The 16,547-nt window shown below is 37.2% G+C and overlaps 1 protein-coding gene across 1 annotated transcript; it reads left to right on the top strand.

Moving 5' to 3' along the window:
• Positions 1-5,341: 5,341 nt before the first annotated feature.
• LOC110288769 (vomeronasal type-2 receptor 116-like) lies at positions 5,342-16,314 on the top strand. Its single transcript, XM_021155029.2, is given in 7 exon segments — positions 5,342-5,550; positions 9,934-10,213; positions 10,842-11,329; positions 11,331-11,646; positions 12,677-12,901; positions 14,141-14,264; positions 15,407-16,314. Coding segments are annotated over 7 exon segments (2,550 nt in total).
• The last annotated feature ends 233 nt before the right edge of the window (positions 16,315-16,547 follow it).

Below are 16,547 nucleotides of genomic sequence, written 5' to 3'. Positions count from 1 at the left end.
AGCCACATTCATTAAAGAAACTTTAGTAAATCTCAAAGCACACATTGCACCTCATACAATAATAGTGGGAGACTTCAACACACCACTTTCACCAATGGACAGATCATGGAAACAGAAACTAAACAGGGACACAGTGAAACTAACAGAAATTATGAATCAAATGGATCTGGCAGATATCTACAGAACATTCTATCCTAAAACAAAAGGATATACCTTCTTTTCAGCACCTCATGGTACCTTCTCCAAAATTGACCACATAATTGGTCACAAAACAGGCCTCAACAGATACAAAAATATTGAAATTGTCCCATGCATCCTATCAGATCACCATTGACTAAGGCTGATCTTCAATAACAAAATAAATAATAGAAAGCCAACCTTCACGTGGAAACTGAACAACACTCTTCTCAATGATACCTTGGTCAAGAAAGGAATAAAGAAAGAAATTAAGGACTTTTTAGAGTTCAATGAAAATGAAGCCACAACATACCCAAACTTATGGGACGCAATGAAAGCATTTCTAAGAGGAAAACTCATAGCTCTGAGTGCCTCCAAACGGAAACTAGAGAGAGCACACATTAGCAGCTTGACAACATACCTAAAAGCACTAGAACAAAAGGAAGCAAATTCACCCAAGAGGAGTAGACGGCAGGAAATAATCAAACTCAGGGGCGAAATCAACCAACTGGAAACAAGAAGAACTATTCAAAGAATCAACCAATCAAGGAGCTGGTTCTTTGAGAAAATCAACAAGATAGATAAACCCTTAGCCAGACTCACTAGAGGGCACAGGGAAAGCATCCTAATTAACAAAATCAGAAATGAAAAAGGAGACATAACAACAGATCCTGAAGACATCCAAAACACCATCAGATCCTTCTACCAAAGGCTATACTCAACAAAACTGGAGAACCTGGATGAAATGGAGAAGTTTCTAGACAGATACCAGGTACCAAAGTTGAATCAAGATCAGGTTAATGATCTAAACAGCCCTATATCCCCCAAAGAAATAGAAGCAGTCATTAATAGTTTCCCAACCAAAAAAAGCCCAGGACCAGATGGGTTTAGTTCAGAGTTCTATCAGACCTTCAAAGAAGATCTAATCCCAGTTCTTCACAAACTATTCCACAAAATAGAAACAGAAGGTACTCTACCCAACTCATTCTATTAAGCCACAATTACTCTGATACCTAAACCACATAAAGACCGAACAAAGTTAGAGAACTTCAGACCAATATCCCTAATGAATATTGATGCAAAAATCCTCAATAAAGTTCTTGCTAACCGAATCCAAGAACACATCAAAACAATCATCCATCCTGAACAAGTAGGTTTCATCCCAGGGATGCAGGGATGGTTCAATATATGGAAATCCATCAACATAATCCAGTATATAAACAAACTCAAAGACAAAAAACACATGGTCATCTCGTTAGATGCGGAAAAAGCATTTGACAAGATCCAACACCCGTTCATGATAAAAGTCTTGGAAAGATCAGGAATTCAAGGCCCATACTTAAACATGATAAAAGCAATCTACAGCAAACCAGTAGCCAACATCAAAGTAAATGGTCAGAAGCTTGAAGCAATCCCTCTAAAATCAGGGACTAGACAAGGCTGTCCACTTTCTCCATACCTATTCAACATTGTACTTGAAGTCCTAGCCAGAGCAATTCGACAACAAAAGGAGATCAAAGGGATACAAATTGGAAAAGATGAAGTCAAAATATCACTTTTTGCAGATGATATGATAGTATATATAAGTGACCCTAAAAATTCCACCAGAGAACTCCTAAGCCTGATAAACAGCTTCGGTGAAGTAGCTGGATATAAAATTAACTCAAACAAATCAATGGCCTTTCTCTACACAAAGAATAAACAGGCTGAGAAAGAAATTAGGGAAACAACACCCTTCTCAATAGTCACAAATAATATAAAATATCTTGGCGTGACTCTAAGTAAGGAAGTGAAAGATCTGTATAATAAAAACTTCAAGTCTCTGAAGAAAGAAATTATAGAAGATCTCAGAAGATGGAAAGATCTCCCATGCTCATGGATTGGCAGGATCAACATTGTAAAAATGGCTATCTTGCCAAAAGCAATCTACAGATTCAATGCAATCCCCATCAAAATTCCAACTCAATTCTTCAACGAATTAGAAAGTGCAATCTGCAAATTCATCTGGAATAACAAAAAACCTAGGATAGCAAAAACTCTTCTCAAGGATAAAAGAACCTCTGGTGGAATCACCATGCCGGACCTAAAGCTTTACTACAGAGCAATTGTGATAAAAACTGCATGGTACTGGTATAGTGACAGACAAATAGACCAATGGAATAGAATTGAAGACCCAGAAATGAACCCACACACCTATGGTCACTTGATCTTCGACAAGGGAGCTAAAAACATCCAGTGGAAGAAAGACAGCATTTTCAACAAATGGTGCTGGCACAACTGGTTGTTAACATGTAGAAGAATGCGAATCGATCCATTCCTATCTCCTTGTACTAAGGTCAAGTCTAAGTGGATCAAGGAACTTCACATAAAACCAGAGACACTGAAACTTATAGAGGAGAAAGTGGGGGAAAAGCCTTGAAGATATGGGCACAGGGGAAAAATTCTTGAATAGAACAGTAATGGCTTGTGCTGTAAGATCGAGAATTGACAAGTGGGACCTCATGAAACTGCAAAGCTTCTGCAAGGCTAAAGACACCATCAATAAGACAAAAAGACCACCAACAGATTGGGAAAGGATCTTCACCTATCCTAAATCAGATAAGGGACTAATATCCAATATATATAAAGAACTCAAGAAGGTGGACTCCAGAAAGTCAAATAACCCCATTAAAAAATGGGGCTCAGAACTGAACAAAGAATTCTCACCTGAGGAATACCGAATGGCAGAGAAGCACCTGAAAAAATGTTCAACATCCTTAATCATCAGGGAAATGCAAATCAAAACAACCCTGAGATTCCACCTCACACCAGTCAGAATGGCTAAGATCAAAAATTCAGGTGACAGCAGATGCTGGCGAGGATGTGGAGAAAGAGGAACTCTCCTCCATTGTTGGTGGGATTTCAAGCTTGTACAACCACTCTGGAAATCAGTCTGGCGGTTCCTTAGAAAATTGGACATAGTACTACCGGAGGATCCAGCAATACCTCTCCTGGGCATATATCCAGAAGATGTCCCAACCGGTAAAAAGGACACATGCTCCACTATGTTCATAGCAGCCCTATTTATAATAGCCAGAAGCTGGAAAGAACCCAGATGTCCCTCAACAGAGGAATGGATACAGAAATTATGGTACATTTACACAATGGAGTACTACTCAGCTATTAAAAAGAATGAATTTATGAAATTCCTAGCCAAATGGATGGACCTGGAGGGCATCATCTTGAGTGAAGTAACACAATCACAAAAGAACTCACACAATATGTATTCATTGATAAGTGGATATTAGCCCAAAACTTAGGATACCCAAGATATAAGATACAATTTGATAAACGCATGAAACTCAAGAAGAATGAAGACCAAAGTGTGGACACTGTGCACCTTCTTAGAATTGGGAACAAAACACCCAGGGAAGGAGTTACAGAGACAAAGTTCGTAGCTGTGATGAGAGGATGGACCATTTAGAGACTGCCGTATCCAGGGATCCATCCCATAAGCAGCTTCTAAACGCTGACACCATTGCATACACTAGCAAGATTTTGCTGAAAGGACCCAAATATAGCTGTCTCTTGTGAGACGATGCCGGGGCCTAGCAAACACAGGAGTGTATGTTCACAGTCAGCTATTGGATGTATCACAGGGCTCCCAATGGAGAAGCTAGAGAAAGTACCCAAGGAGCTAAAGGGATCTGCAACCCTATTGGTGGAACAACATGATGTACTAACCAGAACCCCGGAGCTCTTGTCTCTAGCTGCATATGTATCGAAAGATGGCCTAGTCGGCCATCACTGGAAAGAGAGGCCCATTGGACTTGCAAACTTTATATGCCCCAATATAGGGGAATGCCAGGGCCAAAAGAATGGGAATGGGTGGGTAGGGAAGTGGGGGGCGCTATGGGGGACTTTTGGGATAGCATTGGAAATGTAACTGAGGAAAATATGTAATAATAATATTAAAAATTAAAAAAATAATAATAATAAAAAATAAATGAAAACATTTTTCTTTAAAAAAACAAAACAAAACAAAAAAAACCCAATGGAGTTAAAGACTCCAGTTAATTCAGTGTGGACGGTATGGGCAAAAACATAAGGTAGTTCAAAAAATACATATCAAATCCAATACTCCATCTGTGTCACTCACTGTAATCTAACCAAGTTACAAAAATTAGCATAACAGACATATATTTGTGTTGTTACAGTGTAATCCAAGACAGAATTATTTCAAAACAAATACCAACTAGACATGAATGAAAAATATAAGGTATATACTAACATTAGCAATAAAATTCTCTCTCCTAAATGACACCTAAATTCTTTCATTCCTTTGAGTAAAATGTATGACATTGTTCTCAATCATATTAATGTAGTGTGAACAAACATCACCTGAAGAAATGTTTCATCAAATGGCACTGACTGCCAGGAACTGAATATCAGATAAGAGATCAGCACAGGAACAAATTGAATGTTGGCTCAGGTACTAATATTGGACAGGATGGCTGTTGAATCTCTATAATTCCAGGATTTTTTTGATTTAGACTAATGACATATTCTATAGATGATAAGAATCACAGGAGGGTTAAGGAGATATTGTAAACATGACAAGCATAAAATAGTATATGAACAACAGATAGAATGCTCAACCCCTGGATCAATCCTGCATGTCAAACTGCCCTTCCTTACACTAGACAATGGAAGACATGATGCCCCATGATTCAACTCAAAATCTGAATAATATGGAACACTTATGACCTTCTCAACTCTCGTCTTACTATGGAAGTTCTGATGAAATCCATTGTGGTTATACATAAGATGTTGATCCATGGTCTGGTCCATGCTCTCCAGGATATTGCTCCTGGGAAGAATTATGTCATGGATATGAATGAAATCATGGCACCTGAGGATGGAAAACATGATCTTCACAACATGTTTTCAGAAAAGTTTTGATCAAAAGTTTTCAGATCTCAGATGTAGAGCCTGAGGCTAGAATTTTCCCGATGTATCCAGGGAGCACGACATAAAATGAATGGAAAGGAACTGGTGAATATAATTAGGTGCATTTCCAGAGAGCAGTAGCCTTAAAAAGGACACATAGGTTTAAATGTGTGTGTGATGTTGGTCCAAATAAGAAACGTATTTGGCAGTTGCTCCATCTTACATCCTAGCAGACATGAAGAAGCTGCGTACCCTTAGTATTTTCTTTTGGCTCCTGAAGTTTTCTCTCATCTTGTTCCATTTCCATGTATCTGAACCCATTTGCTTTTGGAGGATAAAGAATAATGAAGAAAATGATGGAGACTTGAGAAGTGACTGTAATTTTTTCCTTTGGACATTCGAGGAAATTAAAGAAACCAATTCTTATGATATTGTTGATTTTAGGTAAGTCAGTAACTTTAGTTCCTATTTCAATGTTATATATTAGAAATATTTAGCTGTGTACACCAACTGTGAGAGTCTGTCCTATTGTTATTCATGTAACTTTATGAAGCACTGAAAATTAATTATAACATCAATCACTATTTCAATACTTTCAAATGTGTCACAGTTTAGTTTAGCTTTACTACATAGGATTCCAGTTCACAATGCCCTACAATGAGAAAGACGGGATTCTATCTGTTGAGTCTTTGTGGATATCCTATGTTGAAAGATAATTCTTCATCTGCCTTGAATTCACAATTCACACCTTTGGCAAAAGCTATACATAAAGAGACTGCATCACTGCCTGTATCCTATTGTCTGCCAATGATTCCACTATGGACATGCATCTAAATGCTGTCATGTAAAGGGTATCTAATTTTGGCCTCCAAACCAGTTGGGCATAAATTCATACAATGCAATATTTGTGTATGTGTGGGTCTACTATACCTGATTACATGTATAACATTATACGTGTACACATGTATGTATATATATATATATTCACATACATATATATTAGTGTGCATACATATATACATATATATATATTTGTGAATATACATATACTTTGCTTTTTGAAATGGTGTTTAAATGAACCCCGCCCATCCTGCCATTTTGGAGTTGACACAGAATGTAGAAAAAGACTGCCAGGCTTCATATTCTGTTACCAGAATAACCTTTTTGTCCAATTGTACAAATGTCCAGTCACATGTTGGGCTTATTATCGGTTTCAGAGAGATGGCCAATATTTCTATTAATTATTGAATAAATAGTGAAATAACATGGGAGAAAATCTAGGAGAACAAATGGACTTCCTGTGGATGAGAAGCTGTTCTCAAGGTGGCTACTTAGTTCTGAGATCCCAAGTGAGAGATGTTTTCATTGGTGGCTGCAGATCATGAGGGAAGGAGTGTTGAAACCACTCACCTTTGAATTAATCAATGTGCCTGGGACTTCCTTTTTTCATGAACCAAAGTTTCCTGTGCTTTTCTGTCTCTCACTCTCATCCCATCTCTTATTCAGTTTTCATGTCTTTGGGATTTAAAGAATTCATTTTCCAATTGTTAGGCACAGTAAACTGTGTACACTTTGATAGTGATGCTGGCTTCACATTATTATACTTTTGTGTTAGATCAGTAGGAATTTCATTTCTGATGTACCTATATTATCCCATACCTCATGGAAAAATGGTGGAAATTCTCATTGGTGACCCTTTTATAAGTGATAATAAAGTTTAAAATTCAAATATGTGAACTGTTTCAATACATGATTCAGATTTAGAAAGAAAAACTTAGCTCCAAACTGTCAATTGAAAATGCAAATGAGCATGTTTAGTGGGGTTTATTTATTTATTTATTTATTTATTTATCTATTTATTTATTTATTTGGTTTTGTTTTTGTTTTTTGAGACAGGGTTTCTCTGTATAGCCCTGGCTGTCCTGGAACTCACTTTGTAGACCAGGCTGGACTCAAACTCAGAAATCTGCCTACCTCTGCTGCCCAAGTGCTGGGATTAAAGGCATGTGCCACCACACCCAGCCTCTGTTTACAGTTTTTACTCCTAATGAGAGGTAGCTGCTAATAGTAACAGATAAAGTGCCAACTGTGCTGGGGCAGATGAGCACATTTCATATGGAGAGAAGATCTTGTACTCAGACATCACTTAAAGGATCTCAAAGAATTAGGAAGACTGAAATGTTGAGAAAATTCGAAACAATTTTTACAAAATTGACATAGTAACAACACACTAAAAGGTAACTTTAAAATTATGTGTAAAGGAGCCTAAAGTATAATATTCTGGTTATATGGTATAGTGTATCATTTTGTATATTTTGAAATGGATAAATAAATTTAAACAAAATATATCTTATGTATGAATATATAATGGTGCTGCTTTTAAGACTTCATTAAAGAGACCTTGTTTTAAATTCTATCTTTTATAGTCTAGTTTCTAGGATAAGAATTAAATAAACTATTATACCAACTTAGCAGTACCTTTAGAGACCTGTCTCCCTGGGTTGGCTCATGCCACATGTTGTTGTTTAGAATGACTCAAACCCCGAGTTACCAATTTTAAACTAACTATCTATTACCAATGTTAAAACTTTTAATCATACCCATAACTTATAAGCCAATACGCTATAACCAAGATATGCAGAACATATTTATATTTTTAAAACCACTCAGAAAGAAATACAGTGGCTACACACATCTTATATGTTTAGACCAGAAAAAAATTCTTACGTTTTCTAGCTGTAATTTCAAGAGAGGATCACCTTGTCACCTTCTGAACCCAATAAACACAATCACAATGATTCTTCCAGGCAAAACAGCCAACAACTCCCTTACCATAGAAGCTGAAGAGCTTCAAGCCCCTTTCAGAGCAGCTAGTGCAGGCAATCAGCCCATAGCAGGGCTTCTTTAGATGGGACTGACTCCCAACTACAGGTGCGGGGCAACTTATCAGTTTTTTTTTGTGCAAATTGAGACTGCTTTTTTTTTTAAAAAAAATTGAAACTAAATTAAGGGGTAGACAGCCAGCAGATAAAGTTTTAACCTTTTTTTCTTTTTAGCATGAAACACAGAGAAACAAGCAAGCAAAAAAAAAATGAAAACACAGACATAAACTGACAGACATGGACATATTGGCATATCAAGGACAAAATAGAGAGGGAAGAGAACTAAATGTGCCACCAAAGGGATATCCTACCTAAGAGAAACAGAGCCAGAACTAAGGATTTCTCCAGTAAGAGCCAGAGAGGAAGTGGGATGTCTCCTGACTTTCTCCTGACTTCCTCCTGTCCCCAGGAGAGCTCTGAAATAGCTTATGTTCATTTTCCTTCTCTTTTGCTAAAGCGTCCCAGACAGGAGGGACAACTGCTTTTCTGAAACAGATTCTCTCTCTCCTGTTTAAGGTCTAAGTCTTGCTCTCCTTCTTCTAGGAATTCTGATAGAAAAGGTAGAGGAGGCACAGTGGCAGCTACCTATGGTTGCTTCCCAGCACCCTGCTTTTTTAACTTCCCCAATTCCTCCTCAGTTTGTCTAATTAATTCTTTCATTAAGTTCCACCAGCTGTTCTTGGGTAACGTCCAATGCTTGTGAACTTTCCCTGTCCTTATTGTCATCAATGTCATCTTTTATTAGCGTACAGAGGCAAAGGGTAATGGGATTTGCCTGGGTGATCCTTAGGACTTCTCCAACTTTCTCCCAGGTATCCTTATCTAAACTCTCATCTGGGAACTATGGACAGCATGAGTCCACCTGGACTAAACATTTTTCCAATGTTTGTTTTTTAAACCCTGCTCCTCTTGCTTGAAGCAGCTCTTTCAGGTTGCAAATGAACCCTTTCTTTGTACTGCCCTGTACCTATTCGCTGCTACTATCCTAGGTGAGTCAGCTCTGGATAAGCACCATCCCAGCTCAATTTTTTCCCTGGAGGATAGTTCTTAATAGCCAATTGATCAGCGCATATAATTACTTACCTGTACTCGGAATTGCCTTTTACTTTCAATTTATTCCGTAGGTGCTCAAAAAAAAAAAAAAAAAAAAAAAAAAAAAAAAAAAAGCAGCTTTTCTGAGCAAGTCCTCCATGTTCAGGAGGAGTGCCTGTTCGGGTGCCACCTGTACCCAGCATTTACAGCTGAGCAGAGCTCACCTGAAAAGGAGGGCTGGAAAAGAAAAGAGTTGGCAGGGAGAGAAGCAAAAAGCAAAGACAGTGTTCTGATCAAGGCTCAAAGTTTATTTCTGCAGCTCCAACTTATAAGCACTTCAACAAACAAACCTCTTCTTGAGAAAGTTCCTCTACAGATGAAACATAGATAAGAGTTCCTCTTGGCTGAACACACTGCCTGCTCTCAAGGCCTTGGCTACACACACTGCTCTCATGGTCTTGGCTACACACACTAATCTCTGACCTTGGCAATACACACTGCTCACATGGCAGAACTCTGGCTCTCCACAGAATAAAATGCATTTACATAATAAAAATTTTAAGGAGAATGTATTATGTGCATCATATCTGGTTTAAGTAATGCTTTTTTATGTACCTGTGGAATTACAACTCCAAGATTACTTTATAGTAGTCCCATCAATAGGACTGTAATCTAGTTCAAGGTTAGCTTTCAGAGATAAAACAATGCTTATCAATTTTCACAAACTTATCATATCATAGTGCCTATGTATACGAATTCTTAAATTGTATTCAGCTCTAATGATCTCTCAATCATGAGGCTTTTTTCAATACATTTAGACAGAAATCTAACATCTCTTATATTACAAACTTCACTGCAATTGAAATTTTATATTTCAAACATCTCCCTTAATCATCATTATGCCTTGTTTTAGAATACCTGCAAGAAGACATGAGTTTTTTGTGGTATTGTTTTTTGCTACTGATGAAATCAACAAGAATCCTTATCTTTTACCCAACATGTCTTTGATAGTCTTGCTTTTTGCTGGTCAGTGTGAAGATGAATGGGGAGTTCTGGATAAAAATTATTCACAAAAAAGTATTGAACTGAAATTTATTAATTATGGCTGTTTATCACCAGCCTGTTACATAGACCTTATAGGACCAACATGGAAAACATCGTTAAAACTATCAATTCAGTCTAGGACACCAAAGGTAAGAATTTGTGACAATAGATGAGTTTAAAAAAAACTTTTTAAAAAAGATTTATGTATTTAATGTGTGTGAGTACATTGTCCCTTCACTAGAAGAGTGCATCAGATCCCATTACACGTGGTTTTGAGCCACAGTGTGGTTCCTGGGAATTGAACTCAGGACCTCTGGAAAAGCAATCAGTGCTCTGAAACCCTGAGCCATCTCCATCCAATGTGAACAACTTTTAAATTTCATTTACATGTGCCTGCAAGAAAACTTGGACAGCATGCATTTATGAGTGCACTGTTACACACACACACACACACACACATGAATACACACACATATTACATAACTGTTCAATATATATATTCTTGGACATTCAGACTTGTCAGGAATACTCCAGACTCTAAACACATACACACACACACATATTATATAACTGTTATATACATATATTCTTGGACATTCAGACTTGTCAGGAATACTCTAGACTCTAGTAGGAATAACACATGATATTTATAGTATAAGCTTAATATCTTTAATAGGAGTTCTGAAAGGTGAATAATATTACCTGTGTATAAGTCCAAATATCCTAACAATCATAGTCCTCATGTGGATGTCTCATCCTCTCTTCTACATCCTTTAGGTTTTCTTTGGACCATTTAATCCTAACCTGAGTGACCATGACCAGTTTCCCTATGTCCATCAGGTAACCACCAAGGACACACACTTGTCCCATGCCATGGTCGCCTTGATGCTTCATTTTAGATGGACTTGGATAGGATTGGTCATCTCAGATGATGACCAAGGTATTCAGTTTCTATCAGACTTGAGAGAAGAAATGCAAAGACAGGGAATCTGTTTAGCTTTTGTTAATATGATCCCAGAAAACGTGCAGTTATACATGACAAGGGCTACGACATATGACATACAAATTATGGAATCAACAGCAAAGGTTGTTATCATTTATGGTGAAATGAACTCTACCCTAGAAGTCAGCTTTAGAAGGTGGGAAGATTTAGGTGTAAGGAGAATCTGGATCACAACCTCACAATGGGACGTTATCACAAATAAAAATGATTTTAGCCTTGATTTCTTTCACGGGACTGTCACCTTTGAACACCACCACAGTGAGTGCTAAATTTAAGAATTTTATGCAAACAATGAACACTGACGAATACCCAGTAAACCTTTCTCAGTCTATACCGGAGTGGAATTACTTTAATTGTTCAACCTCAATGAACAGCTATAGCAAAATGGATCATTTTACATTCAACACTACATTGGAATAGACAGCACTGCACAATTTTAACATGGCCCTAAGTGAGGAAGGCTACAATTTGTATAATGCTGTGTATGCTGTGGCCCACACCTACCATGAACTCATTCTTCAACAAATGGAATCTCAGCAAATGGCAGTACCCAAAGGAATGTTCACTGACTGTCAGCAGGTAAAGTTTCTTACATATCATTATGCTTAGATATATCAATGGGATCTTTAAATGGACCCAGAGAAATAACTGCACATCTGCGAGAGATTATTTTCTCAGTGGAATGATTTCTACACTGCAAGACTCCCTAATGAATCTTTAACATGGATAAATATCATGCACAAGGATAACATTTCATAGGAGACAATACACTTTTTATGATATCAGTGAGTTTTGTGAAAACATGTCTCAACATTTCATCAAATTTTAAAATGGGAGAGCGAAGAGTTTTATCATAAAATCCTAAAGTGATAACTAGACTAGAACATTTTTCTAAGAATAATTTCTCAAGAATTGGTACATGGACTGCGCAGTGGTGGCACATACCTTTAATCCTAGCACTTGGGAAACAGAAGAAGGAAAATTTCTGAGTCAAGGCCAGCATAGTCTACATAGTGAGTTACAGGACAGCAAGGACTATACAGAAAAACCCTGTCTCAGAAAAAAAAAAAGCAAAAAAAAAAAAAAAAAAAGAGAGAGAGAGAGAATTGGTACGTTGGCTGTGATTAATAGTTATTCATTTAAATTAGCAATTGTTTACGAAACCATTAATGATTAAGATTGCACATTTTATTAAACTTATGTTTATCTCATATATATTCACATATATATAGATGTATATACATATATGCAGTATGTACATGAAAGACCCACAACCACTCTTTATTTTCACAACTTACAGACATTCAGACTTCTCTTCCTTTGCACATACATGACTTCATTTTTTAAAAACTATTTTTGACAAACATGCACACACACACACACTTTTTGTTTCTTGTTACCTGGTAATCATTTTTCTAGCACATTTTACCATGGGACATTGATATATTTATATTTAATTATCCATGAGGCATATTGTATTTTACTACACAGGATTACTTTAATACAGCTTTTTTTTCCTGAAATTCTTTTAAATATTAAGAAAATACTCAATTTGGCATTCCCTTTACTGACGTGCATGTGTAAACATCTAATGATGCATCTTAATCAGGTGTCTTCCATGCTGAAATCCAGGATATTTACTAACCCTGTTGGAGAACTGGTGAACATGAAGCATAGGGAAAATCAGTGTGCAGATTATGACATTTTCATCATTTGGAATTTTCCAAAAGGCTTTGGATTAAAAGTGAAAATAGGAAGCTATTTGCACTGTTACCCACAGAGCCAGCAACTTCATATATCTGAAGATTTGGAGTGGGCCACAGGAGGAACATCAGTGGGTATACCACAATTTTCATTTTTTTCAGAATATCTAAATTTTAAATTATGAGGCACTGAAGTAATAGCTCTGTGGTTAAGACCAATTGCTACTCTTGCAAAAGACCATCCTCAGCTACAAGCACCAAAATTTGATAATTCTCAACTTCATGTAAATCTGGCTATAGGGATCAAAGACCTCTGGAATCCAAGTCCAATAGCATTCACATGCCTATTCACCAACAGTACAGATATATACTGAGTTTATAGATAGTTACATTTATATGTAACTATATATAAAAGATGGAATTTTCTGATTCGTTGTGAACATATTTACAGCCTAATTAAGTATAGCATGTATTCATTAACAGAAATCTTTCTCCAGATTCAAGGTTATCTTTTTTGTTCTTTTTTTTCTGGTATTTTTTTTTTAAAGACAAGGTTTCTCTGTATATCCCTGGTTGTCCTGGAACTCACTCTGTAGACCAGGATGGCCTCAAACTCAGATATCTGCCTGCTTCTGCCTCTCAAGTTCTGGAATTAAAGGTGTGTGCCACCACCACCTGGTTTAATCTTATCTTTTTTTAAATTTTCATATTTTTATTGGCTATTTTACTTACTTACATTTCAAATGTTATCCTTCTCCCCAGTTTACACTCCTCTGTGGAGGGTTGCCTTATCTGGCATCACTGGGAGGGAAGGCCCTTGGTCCTGTGGAGACTTGATGCCCCAGCATAGATGAATGCTAGGGTACTGAAATGGGAGTGGAAAGGTGATTGGGGTAGCTCCCTAATAGAAGCAAGGGAATATGGGGATGGGATAGGGGATTCCAGAATTTCTTTTAAACTTAGGAAAACTTCGTTAATTTTATGAGAGCCTTATCTAACATATTTTGTGCATATTCATTAAACTCTTTCTTGATTTATCCTACGTTCTCTCTCCATACATCTCAGTGTTCTTTTTTTGAGAGAGAAACTGGTGCAACGTAAAGATTCTTTTTGGATTAATTAGTTTAGGAAGAAAAACTTTTAAATTGCTACAACTTCAATGTTACATATAAAATATTACATAAAGCAGTAAATATTGTATAACATTCAGTACATTGGAGGGTAATACAAAACTTAATGTGCAAGAAATTGTTAAATAATACTGGCTATCATATCTGTTAAGGTCCCATATATCAATCTATGGGTCATTATACATATGATGCATACATGAGCTACACACACAATTATATAATATTTATGTATTGCCTCAGGTTCCCTCCTCCATGTGTAGTGTGACTTGTACTGCTGGATTCAGGAAAATTCATCAGAATGAAACATCAGACTGCTGCTTTGATTGTGACCAGTGCCCAGAAAATGAGGTTTCCAATGAAACAGGTACATGCTTGCATGGAGAAAAAAATTGCCATTCTACTGCCTTCTCTTTCCATACTAGAAATATGATATGATATGGCCTAGATGGAAACTAGACACCTAAAATTTCTGTTTTTCAGAACTTAATCAGTTAAATACTTCTTTTATACCCAGCAAATAACTTGAAATATTCTCTACAAACCACATTTCTTTCATATTAAGATAGTTACTGATTTTATATTATAAAGAAAAAGTTTAGGGGAACATACATGTTTAACTATTTTTAAACAAAATTTTATGCATAATTTATGCATATATTTATTCTTCTTTGATTCTTTGTACACAGAAACTGGACTACATGATCAGTCCACAATCTTTCCCTCCATCACTCAGATTAGTCCCTGACAAAGAACCATTGCTCAACATAACAGTTGTTTAGTGAAATATATTTTAAGGGATTACATGGCTTAAAAGATTAAGCACTTCCTGCGAAAGAATTAGAACAAGAGTGAAGATTTCAAGACTGCAACAAGAGATGGGAGAGTGTTTATCATCTATCACAGCCTAGCTAAGGAAAGGGGGATAAATGTGAATATCCATAACCTTCATGCCATACAGTTTGGAATGTGCACTTGGGAAGAAAGAGATCTTCCCACAAAAAGAGAGACTTGCATAGGCCTATGAGGCATACAGCTTCAAGAATGAAAATATTCCTTTATGCAAATATTTGCATGAGAAATTGCATGTTTTGCTGTGTATGTGTACATACAGACAAAGGACACAACTCTCAAAGAAAACAAAGTTCATAATGTATTTCATCAACTGGCACCAAAATTATGTCTCCACACTACACTTGTCAATGAGTAGTGAACTTATGGTTTGAGGAATTAAATAATCTGAGATTATACATATTAATATTCACCATTTATTCATTATTTTTGTTTAATAAATAATCTTTGCTGTTACATTCCCTATGATGGTGTTTTGTTCCATCACAAAGCATAGGTTAATAGAGAAAAATATTGTTAGTTGTCCCTACAGCATAAAGGAATGGAATAGATGTCCAACACCAACATATTTGTGGATATATCCGCTGAATAACACAAATACACAATTATTAACTACATAATTAGGATATCTTATAAGGGTTTATTGTTCTTTGCCAGCAGATATGGAACAGTGTGTGAGGTGTCCAGATGATAAGTATGCCAACTTAGAGAAAACCCACTGCCTCCAAAGAGCTGTGTCATTCCTGGCTTATGAAGATCCATTGGGGATGGCTTTAGGGTGCATGTCCCTGTTCCTCTCTGCCCTCACAGTTCTAATACTAGTCACTTTTGTGAAGTACAAGGATACTCCCATTGTGAAGGCCAATAACCGCATTCTCAGCTACATCCTGCTCATTTCTCTAGTCTTCTGTTTTCTCTGCTCTTTGCTCTTCATTGGACATCCCAATCAGGCCACCTGCATCCTGCAGCAGACCACATTTGCAGTATTTTTCACAGTGGCTATTTCTACAGTGTTGGCTAAAACAATAACTGTGCTCATGGCTTTCAAGCTCACTACTCCAGGGAGAAGAATGAGAGGGATGCTGGCATCAGGGGCATCTAACTTGATCATTCCTATTTGTACCCTAATCCAACTTGTTCTCTATGGAATCTGGTTGGTAACATCTCCTCCTTTTATTGACAGAGATACACAATCTGAATATGGAAAGACCATCATTATTTGCAACAAAGGCTCAGTCATTGCCTTCCACTTTGTTCTGGGGTACTTGGGTGTCTTGGCTTTGGTGAGCTTCAAAGTGGCTTTTTTGGCTAGGAACCTTCCTGACAGATTCAATGAAGCCAAATTCCTAACATTCAGCATGCTGGTGTTCTGCAGTGTCTGGATCACCTTCCTCACTGTCTACCACAGCACCAGGGGAACGGTCATGGTTGTTGTGGAGGTTTTCTCCATCTTGGCTTCTAGTGCAGGCTTGCTAGGGTGCATCTTTCTCCCAAAATGTTGTGTTCTCTTAGTTAGACTAGATTCAAATTTTCTGCAGAAGTACAAACATAAATTGCCTTCTTGAGTTACAGAGACTGAAGGCATGACCATCCAGAGACTACCCTACCTGGGGATCCATCCCATAAACAACCTCTAAACACAGACATGATTGTGGATGCCAACAAGAGCTTTCTGACAGCCTGAAATAGCTGTCTCCGGAGAGGTTCTTCCAGTACCTGACAAATACAGAAGTGGATTCTCACAGCCATCCATTGGACGGAACATAGGGTCCCCAATGAAGGAGCTGGAGAAGTACCC

Source organism: Mus caroli, unplaced genomic scaffold (genome assembly GCF_978045245.1).
Source record: "Mus caroli unplaced genomic scaffold, Mus_caroli_1 scaffold_4, whole genome shotgun sequence".
In the NCBI taxonomy this organism is placed as follows: Eukaryota; Metazoa; Chordata; class Mammalia; order Rodentia; family Muridae; genus Mus; species Mus caroli.
The sequence above is the reverse complement of the archived record's forward strand: the minus strand, read 5'-3'. Positions and strand labels throughout refer to the sequence as shown.